We start from the raw sequence: 17,567 nt of genomic DNA, 5'->3' as shown, positions 1-17,567 counted from the left end.
ATGGAAAATGAACTTAATGTCACATATATAACTCTTGGTGGGTTTGTAGATATGGACAAATACAAATATCTTTATTTTTCAGTTGTATTTACAGCTTTTATTCTAATAATCTGGTTTAATGTCACCATCATTTGTCTTATCTGGATTCACAGAAACCTCCATGAGCCTATGTACATTTTTATTGCAGCTTTGTTACTAAACTCTGTTCTTTACAGTACTAATATCTACCCAAAGCTGTTAGTGGACTTTTTATCTGAGAAACAGATTATATCATATTCAGCCTGTCTTTTTCAGTTTTTTATTATTTATTCTTTAGTTGCTTCAGAGTTCTTACTGTTGACAGCTATGTCCTATGACAGGTATGTGTCTATCTGTAAACCTCTGCAGTATTCAACTATCATGAGAAGAAGAACTGTCAGTATTATTCTGGTTTTAGCTTGGCTTGTACCTGCTTGTGAGATTTCCATTCTAGTGATACTAAGTGCTGATATGAAACTTTGCAATTTAACTTTAAATGGAATTTCCTGTAATAATGCAATTTACAGTCTTCACTGTGAGAATTCAAAAACTCGATCTGCATTGGGTGTTGTTGTTTTGACCATCACTGCTCTTTTGCCTTTGCACTTCATACTTTTCACATACACCAGGATTCTGATAATATCATATCGAAGTAGTAGAAATGTCAGGAGAAAAGCTGCACAGACCTGTTTACCTCATCTGTTAGTTTTAATCAGCTTCTCTTGTTTGTGTGCGTTTGATGTCACTATAGTTCGACTGGGATCAGATTTTCCAAAAACTGTCCATTTCATAATTAGTCTACAAACAATTTTCTATCACCCCCTTTTCAATCCAATCATTTATGGACTAAAAATGAAAGAAATCTCTAAACATCTGAAGAAGTTGTTCTGTGGAACCAAAATTATGTAAGAGATATAACAGTAGTAGTGATGTTAAAGTTTATAGGTATTTATTATGAAATGATAATGCAGATACTGTGGAAGGTCTTGGAAAGAATTTGCCATAAGAACTTGTTTTCACACAGTGGAGTTCTTGTTTATGCTTCATGGAAACAGTAAACTGATTTTAATTTTGAACAATGTAATGATTCATGAATATATTGTCTTTATTCAAAATGTGATTGTGTTAATGCCACTTGCAGCTCAATCAGTTATAAAACTAATGGACTTTGTTAGTTCTCACTGAGCTAGATCAGCAGGTTTCTGAACTTTGTGGAGGTGTCAAGTCATTAACACTTTAATTCTCCTCAACAGAGCACAACAGTGGCCTAATCTTCACTTTTCATCCCAACAGAGGAAAGGTTGAACAGTTTGAAGAACTTGTTCAAGATTCAAAAAACTTTAATAATCCCAGAGGGAATTGTTTTGCCTCATTACAGTTGTTCTCAACACAGAAAGAAAGAAAGGGAACCACAACCAGGAAAGATCCACATCAACATAAATACACAATAACATCAATACAGAAAAACTCAATATATATACAGAATATAATAAAATATGTCAACGAGATTTGTGAAATTTGGTCTATATTTATAGTCTATTGTGGATTCACAGCAAGTATACTACACAACTATCGCTTCCCCCACCTCTTACAGAGGGGGGAGGAATTGTACAGATATATGGCCACAGGTAGAAAGGATCTCCTGTTGTTCTCTGTGGAACATTTAATGTTAAGAAATCTTTGACTGAATGTGCTCCTCTGTCCAACACACTGTGCAGTGGGTGGGAGGGATGGTCCAGGATTGAGAGGAGTTTGGACAGCATCCTCCTTTCAGCTAGAACATGTAGAGGGTCCAGCTCCACCCCCAGAACAGAGCCAGCCCTCCTGATCGGTGTGTTCAACCTGTTAGTGTCTGACACCATCATGTTTCTGCCCCAGCAGACCACAGCACCACAGACTCATAGAACATTTGCAGAAAGTACATCCGTTTTTTTTTTTTTTTTTTTTTTTTGTACATTGCTGATGAATTTTTAGTCCAGTCCAGTTTGTTGTCCAAGTACACTCCCAGATATTTGTGTCACAAGCACAACGAGGCGAGGACCCAAAAGCACGGCGTAGGCAGGCTGGAGCAGTGAACAGTGTTTAATCACAAATTGCAGGCAGATCTCAAACACACAGGCAGGCCAGAGCTAGGAGACAGATGCCACAAAACTAAAGACGGCTGCATAAACAGGCAGGAGAGTCCAAAACTATCATACATGCAATAACTAATAGTAATTCTGAGATAACAAGATGCAGGTGAGCCAGATGAGGGTTGATGTGCTGTGGTGAGATGGAGTCAGGAACATGCAGGAGGAGGGTGCAAAAACAATGACAGAATCCCCCTCTCAACGGCCGGCACCGGACGGCCCATCAGGCTGCCCCAGATGGGAGCGATGAAAGTCCCGCACCAAAGCGGGATCCAGAACGGAGCGGGCAGGAACCCAGGAGCGCTCCTCAGGGCCATACCCCTCCCTATCGACCAGGTACTGAAGACCCCGACCCCGAGAGGAGCACCAGCAACGAGCTGGGCAGGCAGAGGGGGCACGGAGGCAGGAGCCAGAGGGCTAGTCCTGACAGGATTGAGGCGAGAGACATGGAAAGTGGGATGGATCCGGAGGGCCTTAGGGAGCTTGAGGGTCACAGCCACCAGATTAACCACCTTGGAGATAGGGAAAGGCCCCCGCAAGGGAAGGTCACGAGTTGACAGCCATACTCTCTGTCCTGGAGCATACTGGGGGGCAGGAGAGCGGAGCTTGTTAGCTGCCCTGACATAACGATGTGACAGATGGAGAAGGGTGGTTCAATAATGACTTGGTAATTGTTTCATAATTTAAATGAAATAAGTGCAATTGGTATAAAACTAGTTAGATTTTTTTTTATATAATTGTGAGGTAATTTGTTTGAAGTTGAAGCTAAATTACAAACATTTAGAATGAAAAAAATGTTAAAATAGTAGTGTAATTACCTGGAAATTTGTGTAGTATTATGTTATTTCAACTAATTTACTTAGAATCTGCACAATGAGAGAAAAAAAATCACATTTACTAGTAATTACCCAATGATTTGCGGGCAATTAAGAGTTTTACCTAAGATTTACCTGAGATAAGTAGTAACCTAGAATTCCTCTGGTAACTTTTTGAAGTGTGTCCATTAATTACCCATAGGTGTGAATATGAGTGTGAATAAATCTGTTTATGTCAACCATGTGAAAGGCCTGTCCAGAGTATATCCAGCCTTATGCCCAGTGACAGCTGGGCTTTTCACCTGCTTCTCATGAAGGAATGAACGTGGTGGAGGCGTCAACTGGAAATTCTGGGTGGTGACATCAGTGGACTATGGCAAAGTGAGGACATAATTTAAAGAGAGAATAGAAAATATTTTTTTGTTAAATTCCACCAGTGAAATCAGCTTTAATGCTGATACTGCGATTGACCAAGCAACCAAAAACAATTCACTCCCTCTAAATCACTTATGAAGCCTTCTGCTCCTGCTGTCAGTGAGGAGTACGACTACTGCAACAGAGGAACGTGATTACTTACTGTTTTACAACAAAAAGTGTTGAAACTTCAAATTATACAGGCAGATCAGTTTTTATGGTTATGGTTTATAGATTTACACAGTGCAAATGTAGTTGCTTAAGTCAGCACCATTTTTCAACTGAAAGCTTCAGTAATATGTTTTTCACCAATTGTATTTCGATGGTAGTCTAAGTTTATTGGAAAGCCACTTTGGAATTCCACTGGTAAAACTATCTGCATGTAATTGAGTAAATATACCTCTGAAGACTTTTTTTCACCTCTGGGTAAGAATCCAGCTGTAAATTCTTCCCGCTTTTAGCAATGATTATTTAGGGGCATGATAAATTAAGTATGTAGGCTATATGTGATACGTTCAGGGGCCTGTTCATCTTTGGGTCCCTAAAACTTTCGTCATTGCTCTTGATCATGGGGTCAGGTCTTCAGAGGTCAGTGGTGCTGATGACATGTTGGGAGAGAATTTAATGAGATCCATGGAGGGTGATGCAGTCTGATAAAATCATAGCACAGACCAGAGTAGTTCACAGTATGAATTATACAAGTGCAAGTTATACTGTAAGTGCATGTGTGAGTCAGGTAACTCTAGCTGAATAAAACAATTGAGTTATACTATACTTTGGACACATTTTCTGCATGAAACCACCTTTTGTCAGATAAAAAATCTATTTGTTTAATTTGGTGGCACTGAGTTTTTCAGAATGTTAATGGATTATGAATTAAATATGTCATATATAACTCTTGATGGCCATGTGGAATTGTCCAAATGCAGATATCTTTATTTTGTGATTGTGTTTATAGCTTATATTTTAGTAATTTGCTGTAATTCTATTATTATTTGTCTCATTGTGATTCACAAAAACCTCCATGAGCCTATGTACATATTTATTGCAGCATTGTTAGTGAACTCTGTTCTTTACAGCACTAACATCTACCCAAAACTGTTGATAGATTTTTTATCTGAGAAACAGATCATAACATATTCAGCCTGTCTCCTACAGTTTTTTCTGTTTTACGGTTTGAGTAGTTCAGAGTTCTTACTGTTAGCAGCCATGGCCTATGACAGGTATGTATCTATATGTAAACCCCTACAATATCCAACTATCATGAAGAAAACCAGGGTGAGTACTCTACTGGTTTTAGCCTGGTCTGTATCTGCTTGTCATGTTGTTGTCACTGTTATACTGATCACAGAAACCAAACTGTGTAACTTTACTATCAAAGCAGTATTTTGTAACAATGCAATTTATGGTCTCCACTGTGTACAGTCAAGAGTAATTGCTATATATGGTGTGGTTCCTTTAATAAATCTCGTAATGCTCCCTATGCTCTTCATAGTATACACATACACAAAAATACTTATAATAGTCTATCGCAGTTGTAAAGAGGTCAGAAAAAAAGCTGCAGAGACCTGTTTACCTCACCTGCTGGCTTTAATCAGTTATTTTTGTTTGAGTGTATATGATATCAGTATAGCTCGAGTGGAATCCAGTTTACCAAAAACTGCACGTTTTATAATGACATTGCAAATAGTTTTGTACCAACCTTTGTTTAATCCTCTTATATATGGGCTCAAAATGAAAGAAATTTCTAGACATCTCAAACAGTCCTTGTGTCCAACCAAAATCATCTGATGAACACTGATTAGAAAACAGTCACACAGAGATGTGAATTTATGGAAGTCATTCAAAGAATGCATTTGCTTCTTCAAAACTGTGCGTGCTGGCAGGTGCTGAGTGCATGTGTGGTTTTTTGACAAGGCTGACATGACAATTTTGTTTGCAAGAAACACTGACTAAGCCCAAATGAAACCATGTTGTTCTTGTACTTGTGTATGTACTTTGTAGGTACTTGTTTTCTTATTGTACATAGTCAACTATTATCAGCTTGTCTGTATCTGTAGAACAGAGTGGGACACACACACACACGCTAAAGTTAGACCGCCAACATTAACCCCCATTCATTATGGTTAATGTTGAAGGAACTCTTTTCTTTAAGGGGGATTTAATTGCATTTCCCAGGTTTTCCCATTTATGACCCACCACGTGGGGCTCATTGTCACAGAATTTCCTGGAATTAGGAACAATTCTTTGTCTCATCTGTTCATTTAGAATTGAGTATTTACCACTATCCATTCTAGCAGATTCTAACTGTTTTATGTCAGTCTCCAACATGTTTGACTTTATTGCAAGCATTAAACTTTAAATCTGTTATATTTACAAAATATGTGGTCACTGCAATCACTGGAAATCTTTTCTGCACACATGTCAGATAAATAATGCATTTTTAGATACGTTTTTTAGAAAACAGAGAAGACAGTGAGAAAGATTAAGATTACTAATTGCAATTTGGATTCAGAGAGTAAGTCACTTATTAAAAGATAACTCATATACTTCTTTTCTTCTGGACTGTTTCCTTTCAGGGGTCGCCACAGCGAATCACCTTCCTCCATTTAACCCTGTCCTCTCCATCCTCTTCTCTCACACCAACTAACTTCATGTCCTCTCTCTCTACGTCCATAAATCTCCTCTTCGTTCTTCCTCTACACCTCCTGTCTGGCAGCTCCAACCTCAACATCTTCAGCTCTGCTACCTCCAGCTCTGCCTCCTGTCTTTTCTTCAGTGCCACTGTCTCTAAGTCGTACAACATCGCTGGTCTCACCGGCGTCTTGAACACCTTTCCTTTCATTCTCACTGATGCTCTTATCACACAACACTCCTGCCACTTTCCTCCACCTGCTCCCTGCTCTCACCACAGATCAATGTCATCGGAGAACATCATGAAGATTCCTGTCAAACCTTATCTGTCAGTCTGTCCATTACCAGAGCAGAAGAAGGGGCTTAGCGTTGATCCTTGATGTAGACCCACCTCCACCTTGAACTCTGTCACACCTAGAGCTCACCTTACCACTGTCTTACAGCTCTCATACACGTCCTGCACTACTAAGCCTCTCAAGACTTCATTATTCCATACCACAGCTCCTCTCTCTGCACCCTGTCAGACGCTTTCTCTAGATCTACAAAGACACAGTACAACTTCCTTTGCCCATCTCTGTACTTCTCCATCTGTTGTACTCTTTATAGGCATGAAACTATATTTCTGCTCACAAATGCTCCTCTGCACTCAGCATAGCTTCCACTACTCTATAGGTCATCAGCTTCATTCTTCTGTGCACGTGTCCCTTGTTCCCTTTTCAAGATCTCATTGAACAAACTAGTCAAAAACTCTACTGCCACCTTTTCTTCCATACCTCCACAGGTGTGTTATCAGGACCACCTGCCTTTCCACTCTTCATCCTCTTCAATACCCTTATTTCACTCTTATTAATCTTTGCTACTTCCTGCTCCACAACAGTCACCTCCTCTACTCTTTGTTCTCTTTCATTTTCTTCATTCTACATTCCTATCTTTAATCACCCTAACCTGCTGCACAACCTTCCCATCTTTATCTTTTTGCCCTGCCAACCTGTAGTTACCCACCTCTCCCTCCTTAGTGTCCAACTGAGCTTAACCACCTCTACATACACCTTATGCTGCATCTCCCTGTACTCCTGTCTACTCTCTTCTGTTCTTGGTTGTTTTTTGATTGCTTGGTCGATCACTGTAGCAGCATTAAAGCCGATTTCACTGGTGGAATTTAACAATAAAATATTTTCTATTCTATTTCTTAACTTACTTCTTTCTCTGTATACACACCTGTACTTCCTCATTCCACCACCAAGTCTTCTTGTCCACTTTCCACTTCCCTGATGACACACCAAGTACCCTCCTACCTGTCTCCCTGATCACACTAGCTGTAGTTGTCCAGTCATCTGAAAACACCTCCTGACCACCCAGAGCCTGTCTCAGCTCCTCCCTAAAAACTACACCATTGTTCCAACATTATAACATCAACATGGTGCAGTTCACGAGTCCTTCTCCCTCCTCTCTTATGTCACCCTGTGTTCCTGTCTCTTCTGGAATTAGATATTTACTACAGCCATATCCATCCTTATTGTGAAGTCTACCACCATCTGTCCCTCTATGTTCTTGTCCTGAAGACCAAACCTGTCCATCACAATCTCATCACCTCTGATTCCTTCACCAACAAGTCCATTGAAATCTGCACCAATCACTCTCACCTCTGGGGATGCTCTACATCACATCATCTAACTCACTCCAGGATTTCTCCTTTTCTTCTAACTCCTATCCTACCTGTGGACATAACCACTAACAACATTAAACATCATACCTTTAATTTCCAGCTTCAGAGTCATCACCCTATCTAAGATTTGTTTAATCTCCAGAACATTCCTGACAAACTCCTCTTTCAGAATAACTCCTGCTCCATTTCTCATCCCATCTACACCATAGTAAAACAAGATGAGCCCTGATCCTAAGCTTCTAGCCTTGCTACCTTTCCGTCTAGTCTCCTGGACACACAGTATGTCCTGTTATGTCAACCAACTCTCTAGCCTTTCCTGTTATAGTCCCAACATTCAAAGTCTATACTGTTAGTTCTACACTCTTTCCTCTTCTCTTTCTGCCAACGAACACACCTTCCTCCTCCCCTTCTTCAACCAACAATAGCACAGTTCAGTCGTTGTTAACCCGGTCCAATACCAATCTGGTATTAAAGTAGTGTTGGTGATTTGCATGTTTGTTTTGGCAAAAGTTACATTAGATGCCCTTCCTGACACAACCATGTGACACTGGATTGTGCCCCTTGTTGTTGCATTAAAAGATAATTCCTATACACTGTAAAAAAAACAAAATATATATAATCTAGCATAAACTCATTTAAATGTCTTGGATATTGATCTGGACAGGGGGAGGCCACTGACGTTGTGCGTACAATATAGTACTCACTATTTTGAAACTTAATAAATTAGGGCCCAAGTGTTGTTCAAAGACAGGACATTCTTTATCTGTTTTGATTATGCATTGGTTGATTTTTGGGGAGTGTTTACTCATCAGGTTATAGAGGGTGAGTGTTTCTTCTGTTTAAAAGTCTTGTTTGGATAAAAATATCAGCCCCACTGTGGCTGTATGCTCTGACCAACATGTCTAAAATATACACTTGCAAGAAAAAGCTACACACACGTGTTTTCATTGAAACATTTATTTTTATTTAGTTTCTCCCACGAAAGCTTGATGGGGATCTGGTCATTAAGTTACCAAAGCCACCACAAAGAGTATTCCAGCAGCTACTTTCTCATAGTCATAGTCTTCACATTTATTTGAGCAGCTTTTTATGCTTATGCTATGTCCTGATGCAACCACCCCATGTTTTCTTTTGTTTTTTTTTTTATCTAGGCTTGGGGCGGACACCACAGTGGCGGAGTTTTTGTGGACATTAGAGACAGTAGACCCTAGAATCAATGGACAACTACTATGAAGGCTGACCAGCAAAAAACTGTTGCTTTGTCAAAGATAATTGTTGATGTTTTAGATGTTTACCCCTGATTAAAGTGTTAGAAATAAATGAGAAACATGTTTTCTCTGTTATCATATTAATTTCTCTAACTTTTCATTATCAAATACCCTTCATGTCTTGGTGTTGCTGGGTAACCTCTCGTCAGGTACAAAACAGGCCATGGCAAATCATCATAACTATTCACAATGAATAAAGATGACTGGTACAGACCATACTTTGAGTTGGATAAATTATGTAATAGGTCACATGCTCAAGCAATGCTGTAACTTTAGGCCTCTGGGGTTTCATGAGGCTATTTTGATGGAGATTTTAATGAGATCCATGGAGGATGAGGTAATATAATAAAGACTTTCCTCAGACTCATACAGTTCACTTTGAGAAAATGTTGTTTTCAACATAATGTCAGCTGTCTGTGAATGATAAAGCAGATCTGCACAGATTTGATGTTGGTGTATTGACCTTTTTTGAAATGAATATTTGCTATTTGCCTATTTAATTAATTAGCATTCAGTTTAGTCAACCTTAATGGATAATGAGACAAAAGCTACATATATAACTCTTGATGGTTATGTAGAAGATGACAAATACAGATATGTGTATTTTTTTATCTTGTTCACAGCATATATACTAATAATCTGCAGTAATTCTACTATCGTTTGTCTTATTTGTACTTACAAAAACCTCCACGAGCCTATGTACATTTTCATTGCAGCTTTATTGATGAACTCTGTTCTTTTCAGCACTACTATCTATCCAAAACTTTTAAATGACATTTTATCTGACAAACAGATCATATCATTATCAGCCTGTCTCCTTCAGTTTTTTATAATTTACTTTTTAGCCAGTTCAGAGTTCTTACTGTTGGCAGCCATGGCCTATGACAGGTATGTGTCTATTTGTAAACCTCTGCAATATCCAACTGTCATGAAAAACACCACTGTGAGTATTTTACTAGTTTTAACTTGGTTTGTATCTGCGTGTCATAGTGCAGTCCCAGCAATACTGAGTGCTGAAACTAAACTATGTCACTTAACCATGAAGGGAATATTTTGTAATAATGCAATTTATGAACTTCTATGTTTACACTCAGGAGTAATTACTATATATGGTGTAGTTGCTTTAATAGATCTTGCAATTCTCCCTGTGCTCTTTATAGTTTTTACATATACAAAGATACTTCTTATAGCTTATCACAGGGGTAGAGAAGTCAGGAAAAAAGCTGCAGAGACCTGTTTGCCTCACCTACTGGTCTTAATCAGTTTCTCTTGTTTGTGTGCATATGACATCAGTATAGCTCGAGTGGAGTCTAATTTATCAAAGACTGTGAAGTTGTTAATGACATTACAAACAATTTTGTACCATCCTTTATTCAATCCACTCATATACGGGCTCAAAATGAAAGAAATTTCTAAACATCTCAAAACTTTGTTTTGTCCAGTCAAAATTATCTGACATATCAAGAACACATACAGATATTTTTTTCTTAATCAGTCATGAAGAGATGTGTTCATGAAGTCTGTTTGTTACTATAATCAGTTATTGTTCACTTTTCTGAATTAGTATAATAAACGAAAGACACACAGCAAACATTATTATTGACTTAAGTTCAGTAATGTGAAAAAGGCGGAATTGCTTTTTGTATTGCAGTGACAAATGGAACTTTTAAAATTCTGCACAATTCTGTTTTATTCCTTAACTTAGAATTCAGTATTAACCATTATCCATTCCAACAGATTCTAATTCAACATTTGCCCATTTTCGCTAACAAAAAATTACTCTCCGACTAAACAAAAGTACACATAGTATCCTAAGGTATCAAATTAGAAGACTGCATACTTTGGAAGGAGTGGCCTTCTGAATTTAAATTTAGAGAGAATGAACTAACTTATGTGTTAAAAATCATACTTCAGGTCTGCACTAATTGCTATACTTGATGCAGGGAGCTTGATATGTTTTTCTTTTTAGGGTTAAGAAGGAGAGGCATAAAGGTTGCCTTAATTAATAATAAAGTGAGGGATTCTGGCCATAGAAAAAAAACCCACAGTAAATAGTGGGGAAATCAAGCAAATCAAATTTTATTTATATAGCTATGTCAAGTCAAGTCTATTTATATAGCACACTTGAGGGTAAAGCAATTTGTTGACCAGTGTTTCATAGACAAATGTAAAAAAAATGATTGATGAAAAGAGATTCTTACGACTTAAAAAAGTGCCTGACCTAACTATGAGTTTTAAACAATTATAGGGCCAACAACAGAACATGTTTGATCTCGTTTTAATAGCTGATTGCAAGTAATAGTTGATAATCACATGTGAAGGCCTGGAAGTGGAGCTAAGACAGCACAGAAACATAGATTTAAGCACTGAATAAACATGGTTATGTTACTATAAATGTCATGTTTGTCACGATACTGGTAACATAGTGGACTCAAACCTCACTCGACTGTGTCAAAGTCCTGTGCTTTGTTGTGCCAACCTCCTCAAGGCAGACTTTGAAGGTATTAATATTAACTGCAGCTGCTAAACATTGTCAAGTAGTAAAACTTGTATGTGGACCATACTTTGCTGTCTTTCTCACAGAAGGACAGTCTCAGAGAGGCTTATACAGGACGTTATGGTATCTCGTCTTCGTGCCAGAACCACGTTCAAAGCTTTTGATTAGTTTTATGTGAAATAAATATAGAGAATTTATACACTCTAATATTTAATTGATCCACATTTAGCTTTGATTTCGACACACATTCAACATTTCAGTTACCTTCTGCAATGTCACAACATTTATTTCCGTCCAATCTTGTCTTCTGCAGCACATCCCAAAGATTCTCAGTGGGGTTAAGCTAAATGTGCTCTTGCCAGAACTGAAACACAGTACTTTGGTTTCACCATTGGAGCTGTCTTCAAGATTCAAGATTCAAAAAAACTTTATTAATCCCAGGGGGAAATTGTATTGATTAAACTAAGTTCAAATAATCCATGCTATTAAATCATTTCTCAAACTAAGAAGTAGCTCAGGTCTTTTCTTGGGATAGCAGGCTTCTATCATTGCTTCATACCAACTTTCTCATCCTGGACTGCACCACTGACTTATATGGCTGGCTCCCGTAGCCCAAACCAGATGCAGTGGACAGACGTGATAACTGCATTCTGGGACATCCAGCAATCCCAGAGTAAGAGTCCAGTCCTTCACAGTTCAGATTTTGACAAAAATTGTGTTTTGCAAACAGATGCCTCTGAAAGGGGTATTGGAGCTGCACCTGTAGAGGGACCACCAATAGACTACCATCATGTTGTCTACATCAGCCGCAAGTTCTTCACCACGGAGGTTTGCTATTTATAATAGTGGAGAAAGAAGCTTTGGCAATCAAGTGGGCCCTGGTATTTTCGAATATGACCTTCTGGGGACGAAGTTTACATTGGAGACCAACCATAAGGAATTGCAATATCTGGGAAGGATGATATATACAAATGGAAGGATAACCCGGTGGTTCCATTGCACTGCAGCCATTCTGGTCAACAGCAATGCCTCCTTCTCACTGTCCCTGTCACGATTCCAGTCTTGCTGCCCGTCTTCCCCTCGTGCCCTTATTTTGGTCAACTGCCTGTTGCCTGTATTTATATACAGACCTGTTTGCTTTTCCCCTCTGCCAGATAGTCAATCTTCTGAATAACTATCCAGCATTTTCTCTTGGACTGCCATTTTGATTAAACGGACTCTGCCTGCCCTGGACCCTGTCTTTGTCACAGGTTAAGGAGGGGGACGAGGCAGGAATGAACTGAAAACAGGATTTGCTGGATTAAGTAACACTGCAAAAACAGGGAAACTAAGGGGGGTGTCACCGACACTACAAAAACAGGCAAGGAAACACGAAGACAAAGTAACAACAGAAAACTACCAAAACGTCATGGTACAAAGTAATAAATCAGGAACCAAAGTACAAAACCAAAAACCACTGCTCAGAGGCAGGAAAACACCTACGGGAAAAATAGGTCCAAGAGTTCAGAGGGGGGAACAAAGTCCAGGAGGGAAGCAGACAGGGCTGAGGAGGATGAGCAGGAGCAGGCATGGGAAACACAGACTGGAGGCCAGTTGGGGAACGACGACGAACTGACAGAGGGGAAAGGGCTGAGGAGAGTTTGGTAGGGGAAAGGGGGCACAGGTGAGTCCAATGTTCAGCTGATTGCTGTGAGCAGAAGGAGAGAATGGGCTGGTGGGTGGAGTCCAGAGGGAGAGTGAAGAGAGGGAAATGAAGGAAAATCCAGCTTGGCCTGGTGCCAGGCTGAAACGGTGACAGTCTTTTGTCTGACCGCCTGGTACTGTGAGTTCTGCTTATTACCTGTCATTCCCCCCTCTCACAATACTGGACCTGAACCCGTCTCTGCCTGATTCGGCTTCCTGGACCTGCACCCCCTCTACCCTGTCTCTACCAGGTTCCCCTCACTGCCTGACCTGACCCTGCTTCCTGTCTACCCCTCTGTTACCGTGAGTGTTTTGCCCAGATCTGTTCCCCTCCCTCGTCCCTTCCCTGTTCTGACTCTTTGTGGACCTCCTGGTTTTCGGCTTAGATTTTTGTTGGATTGTGGATTTTTCCTGACAGACTTTTCTTTGAACTGCCTTATCCATGACCTGGATTTCCCCTGACCTTGTTTATTAGCCTATTTGAACTTCTGCTGTACATAAACCCAAACTGTATTATTACAATGTTTACTAGACTTTGGATTTCATCACCATCATCTGTGTAAGAATTTGAACTGTTTTCTCATCGTGCTTCTGTTATTACTCTCTGGCCTCCCTGACTTTGTCGCTAACACATGCAACGTGAGCCGTCCCTCTGATGTACTCGTTCCTTATTCTGTCTAACCTGGTCACTCCTAAGGAGAACCTCAACATCTTCATCTCTGCTACCTCCATCTCAGCCTCTTGTCTCTTTCTCACTGCTACCGTCTCTAACCCATAGAGCAGAGCTGGTCTCACCACTGTCTTGTACACCTTTCCTTTGAGTCTTGCTGACACTCTTCTGTCACACAACACTCCTGACACTTTCCTCCACCCGCTCCAACCTGCCTGCACTCTCCTCTTCACCTCTTTTCCACACTCCCCATCACACTGAACTGTTGACCCCAAGTACTTAAACTCCTCCACATTCTTCACCTCAGCCCCCTGTAACCTAACGCTTCTACCTGGATCCCTCTCGTTCAGACACATGTATTCTGTCTTACTACGACTGACCTTCATGCCTCTTCTTTCCAGAGCAAACCTCCACCTCTCCAGCTGTTCCTCCACCTGCTCTCTACTCTCACTGCAAATCACAATGTCATCCGCAAACATCATTGTCCAGGGAGATTCCTGTCTGACCTCATCTGTCAGCCTGTCCATCAACATAGCAAACAAGAAGGGACTCAAAGCTGATCCTTGGTGTAGTCCCACCTCCACCTTGAACTCCTCTGTCTGACCTACAACACACTACACACTACATCTCACCACCGTCATACTTCTCTCATACATGTCCTGAACTACTCTGATGTACTTCTCTGCCACTCCTGACAACCTCATACAGCACCACAGCTCCTCCCTCGGCACCCTGTCATACGCCGTCTCTAAATCTACAAAGACACAATGCAGCTCCTTCTGACCATCTCTGTACTTTTCCATCAACATTCTCAAAGCAAAAATGGCATCAGTGGTGCTCTTACGGGGCATGAAACCATACTGCTGCTCACAAATCTCCACCTTCTTCCTAAGCCTGGCTTCCACTACTCTTTCCCACAGCTTCATTGTGTGGCTCATCAACTTTATTCCTCTATAGTTGCTGCAGTTCTGCGTGTCACCCTTGTTCTTAAAGATCGGAACCAGAACACTTCTCCTCCATTCCTCAGGCATCTTCTCACTCTCTAGAATCCTATTAAACAAACTGGTTAGAAACTCCACTGCTGTCTCTCCTAAGCACTTCCACACCTCCACAGGTACGTCATCAGGACCAACAGCCTTTCCACTCTTCATCCTTTTCAAAGCCTTCCTAACTTCATCCTTTCCAATCTCTGCTACTTCCTGCTCCACAACATCCACATCCTCCTCCCTTCTTTCCCTGTCATTTTCCTCGTTCATCAGCTCCTCAAAATACTCCTTCCATCTTTTCTGCACACTCTCCTGGGTTGTTAGCACCTTTCCATCTCTGTCCTTAATCACCCTTACCTGTTGCACATCCTTCCCATCTCTATCTCTCTGTCTGTCTAGCCTGTACAAGTCCTTCTCTCCTTCCTTTGTGTCTAACCTGTCATACAGCTCATCGTAACATTTCTGTTTGGCCTTTGCCACCTCCCTCTTCACTCTACGCTGCGCTTCCTTGTACTCCTGTCTACTTTCCTCAGTCCTTTCTACATCCCACTTCCTTCTAGCTAACCTCTTCCTCTGGACGCATTCCTGTACTTCCTCATTCCACCACCAAGTGTCTTTACCTTCTTTCCTCTTTCCAGATGACACACCTAGCACCTTCCTACCTGTTTCCCTGATAACCTCTGCTGTAGTTTCCCAGTCATCTGGAAGCTCATCCTGACCACCAAGAACCTGTCTCAACGTCTGCCTGAATTCCTCACAAGTTTCTTCATTCTTTAACTTCCACCACTTGGTCTTCTTCTCTGTCTTCCCTCTCTTCTTCTTCCTGACCTCCAGAGTCATCTTACACACCACCATGCGGTGCTGTCTGGCTACACTCTCTCCTACCACCACTTTGCAGTCACTAACCTCTCTCAAATGACCTCGTCTACATAGGATGTAGTCCACCTGTGTACTCCTACCTCCACTTCTGTATGTCACTCTATGTTCCTCTCGCTTCTGGAAGTAAGTGTTGACTACAGCCATTTCCATCCTCTTAGCAAAGTCCACCACCATCTGTCCTTCCAGATTCCTTTCCTTCACACCAAACCTGCCCATCACCTCCTCATCACCTCTGTTGCCCTCACCAACATGCCCATTGAAGTCTGCTCCAACAACAACTCTCTCTCCTCTGGGGATACTCTCTATGACCTCATCAAACTCACTCCAGAATCTCTCCTTCTCTTCTAACTCACAGCCAACCTGTGGCGCATACCCACTGACTACATTCACCATCACCCCTTCAATTTCTAGCTTTATGCTCATCACCCTGTCTGAGACTCTTTTCACCTCTAGAACATTGTTCACAAACTCCCCCTTCAGAATCATTCCTACCCCGTTTCTCTTCCTATCCACACCATGGTAGAACAGTTTGTATCCTCCTCCAATACTACGTGCCTTGCTGCCCTTCCACCTTGTCTCCTGCACACACAGAACATCTACCTTCCTTCTCTCCATCATGTCTGCCAGCTCTCTGCCTTTCCCTGTCATCGTGCCAACGTTAAGAGTCCCTATTCTCAGACCTATGCTCCTGCCTTTTCCCTTCTCTCTCTGTCCACAGACCCTTCTGCCTCCCCTCTTTCTTCGACCAACAGTAGTCAAATTTCCACCGACACCCTGTAGGTTAACAGCATCGGTGGCGGTCGTTGTTAACCCGGGCCTCGACCGATCCGGTATGAAAGTGTTGTGGATGATTCGCATGGTAATTTTGGCATTTTTTACGCTGGATGCCCTTCCTGACGCAACCCTCTCTATTTATCCGGGCTTGGGACCGGCACAGAAGTAACTGGCTTGCAACCCCTGTGGCTAGATTTTGTCCCTTGATATTATTAAAACCTTTAAAACTCTTTCCTGTACCCGGTGTTATTCCTGGCCATGGAGTTCTTTATCCAGCTTGTGACAGTCCTACTGAAGACTGTAAAGGAGAGGGAAATCCGAAGGCCACACAACTGATTTGAATGCTGGTAACACTTTTGCATCAAATAACTTGTCAGCCTTGATCAGCTGCAACCTGTGCTTTACCCTTTATAATTAGCCCTTCAGTCCACACTTCCTGCCAGATTGAAGCCACTCTCCAGCTATTCTGATTCCCTGACTACTTGACTACTTGTTGCTGACCGGACCTGTTCTTTCTGCCACTGATTTTCTTCCCTGACCTGTTACTCATACTGTAAGTCTTTGCTCTGACAGTCTCCCATCCCGACTAGACTCCTCAAAGATGTCTTATCTTTGATCAGCACGTCCATATTAGATCAGATAAATTAATCTTTACAAATAGGCTACGTACCACAGGCTTTTGAGGTTGCTGTAGTCAAGCCCCTACTCAAAAAGCCTACTCTGGACTCAGGGGTCTTAGTGAATTATAGACCAACATTTTTTCACTTTATATTTGTCCCCTTAGGCAATATTATTAGGAAACACTCTATAAATTCCCATTGTTATGCAGATGATACCCAGCTATACTTATCTATGAAACCAGGAGAAACTAATCAATTAGTCAAACTTCAAGCTGCTTAAAAGACATAAAGGCCTGGATGTCCTCCAATTTCCTTCTCCTTAATCCTGACAAGACAGAGGTTATTTTATTTGGACCTAAAAATCTCAGAGACACTATGTCTGATTACATTCTCACCCTTGATGACTTCGTTCTGGCCTCAAGTAATACTGTAAGAAATCTCGGAGTTATCTTTGACCGGGATATCTCCTTCACTTCATACATCAAAGAAATCTCTAAAACTGCCTTTTTTCACC

At 41.0% G+C, this 17,567-nt stretch overlaps 3 protein-coding genes across 3 annotated transcripts; all 3 read left to right on the top strand.

Annotated features, from left to right (window-relative positions):
• Positions 1-927, top strand: LOC113173273 (olfactory receptor 11A1-like). Its single transcript, XM_026376678.1, has one exon. It carries the CDS (start codon positions 1-3, stop codon positions 925-927), a length of 927 nt encoding a protein of 308 aa, XP_026232463.1.
• Positions 928-4,234: 3,307 nt separating this feature from the next.
• LOC113172723 (olfactory receptor 11A1-like) lies at positions 4,235-5,167 on the top strand. Its single transcript, XM_026375737.1, has one exon. It carries the CDS (start codon positions 4,235-4,237, stop codon positions 5,165-5,167), a length of 933 nt encoding a protein of 310 aa, XP_026231522.1.
• A 4,306-nt stretch (positions 5,168-9,473) lies between these two features.
• Positions 9,474-10,400, top strand: LOC113172726 (olfactory receptor 11A1-like). The gene has a single exon (XM_026375740.1). The coding sequence runs from the start codon at positions 9,474-9,476 to the stop codon at positions 10,398-10,400; it is 927 nt and encodes a 308-aa protein (XP_026231525.1).
• The last annotated feature ends 7,167 nt before the right edge of the window (positions 10,401-17,567 follow it).

The sequence above is a fragment of the Anabas testudineus genome, chromosome 21 (genome assembly GCF_900324465.2).
Source record: "Anabas testudineus chromosome 21, fAnaTes1.2, whole genome shotgun sequence".
Classification (NCBI taxonomy): domain Eukaryota; kingdom Metazoa; phylum Chordata; class Actinopteri; order Anabantiformes; family Anabantidae; genus Anabas; species Anabas testudineus.
The sequence above is the reverse complement of the archived record's forward strand: the minus strand, read 5'-3'. Positions and strand labels throughout refer to the sequence as shown.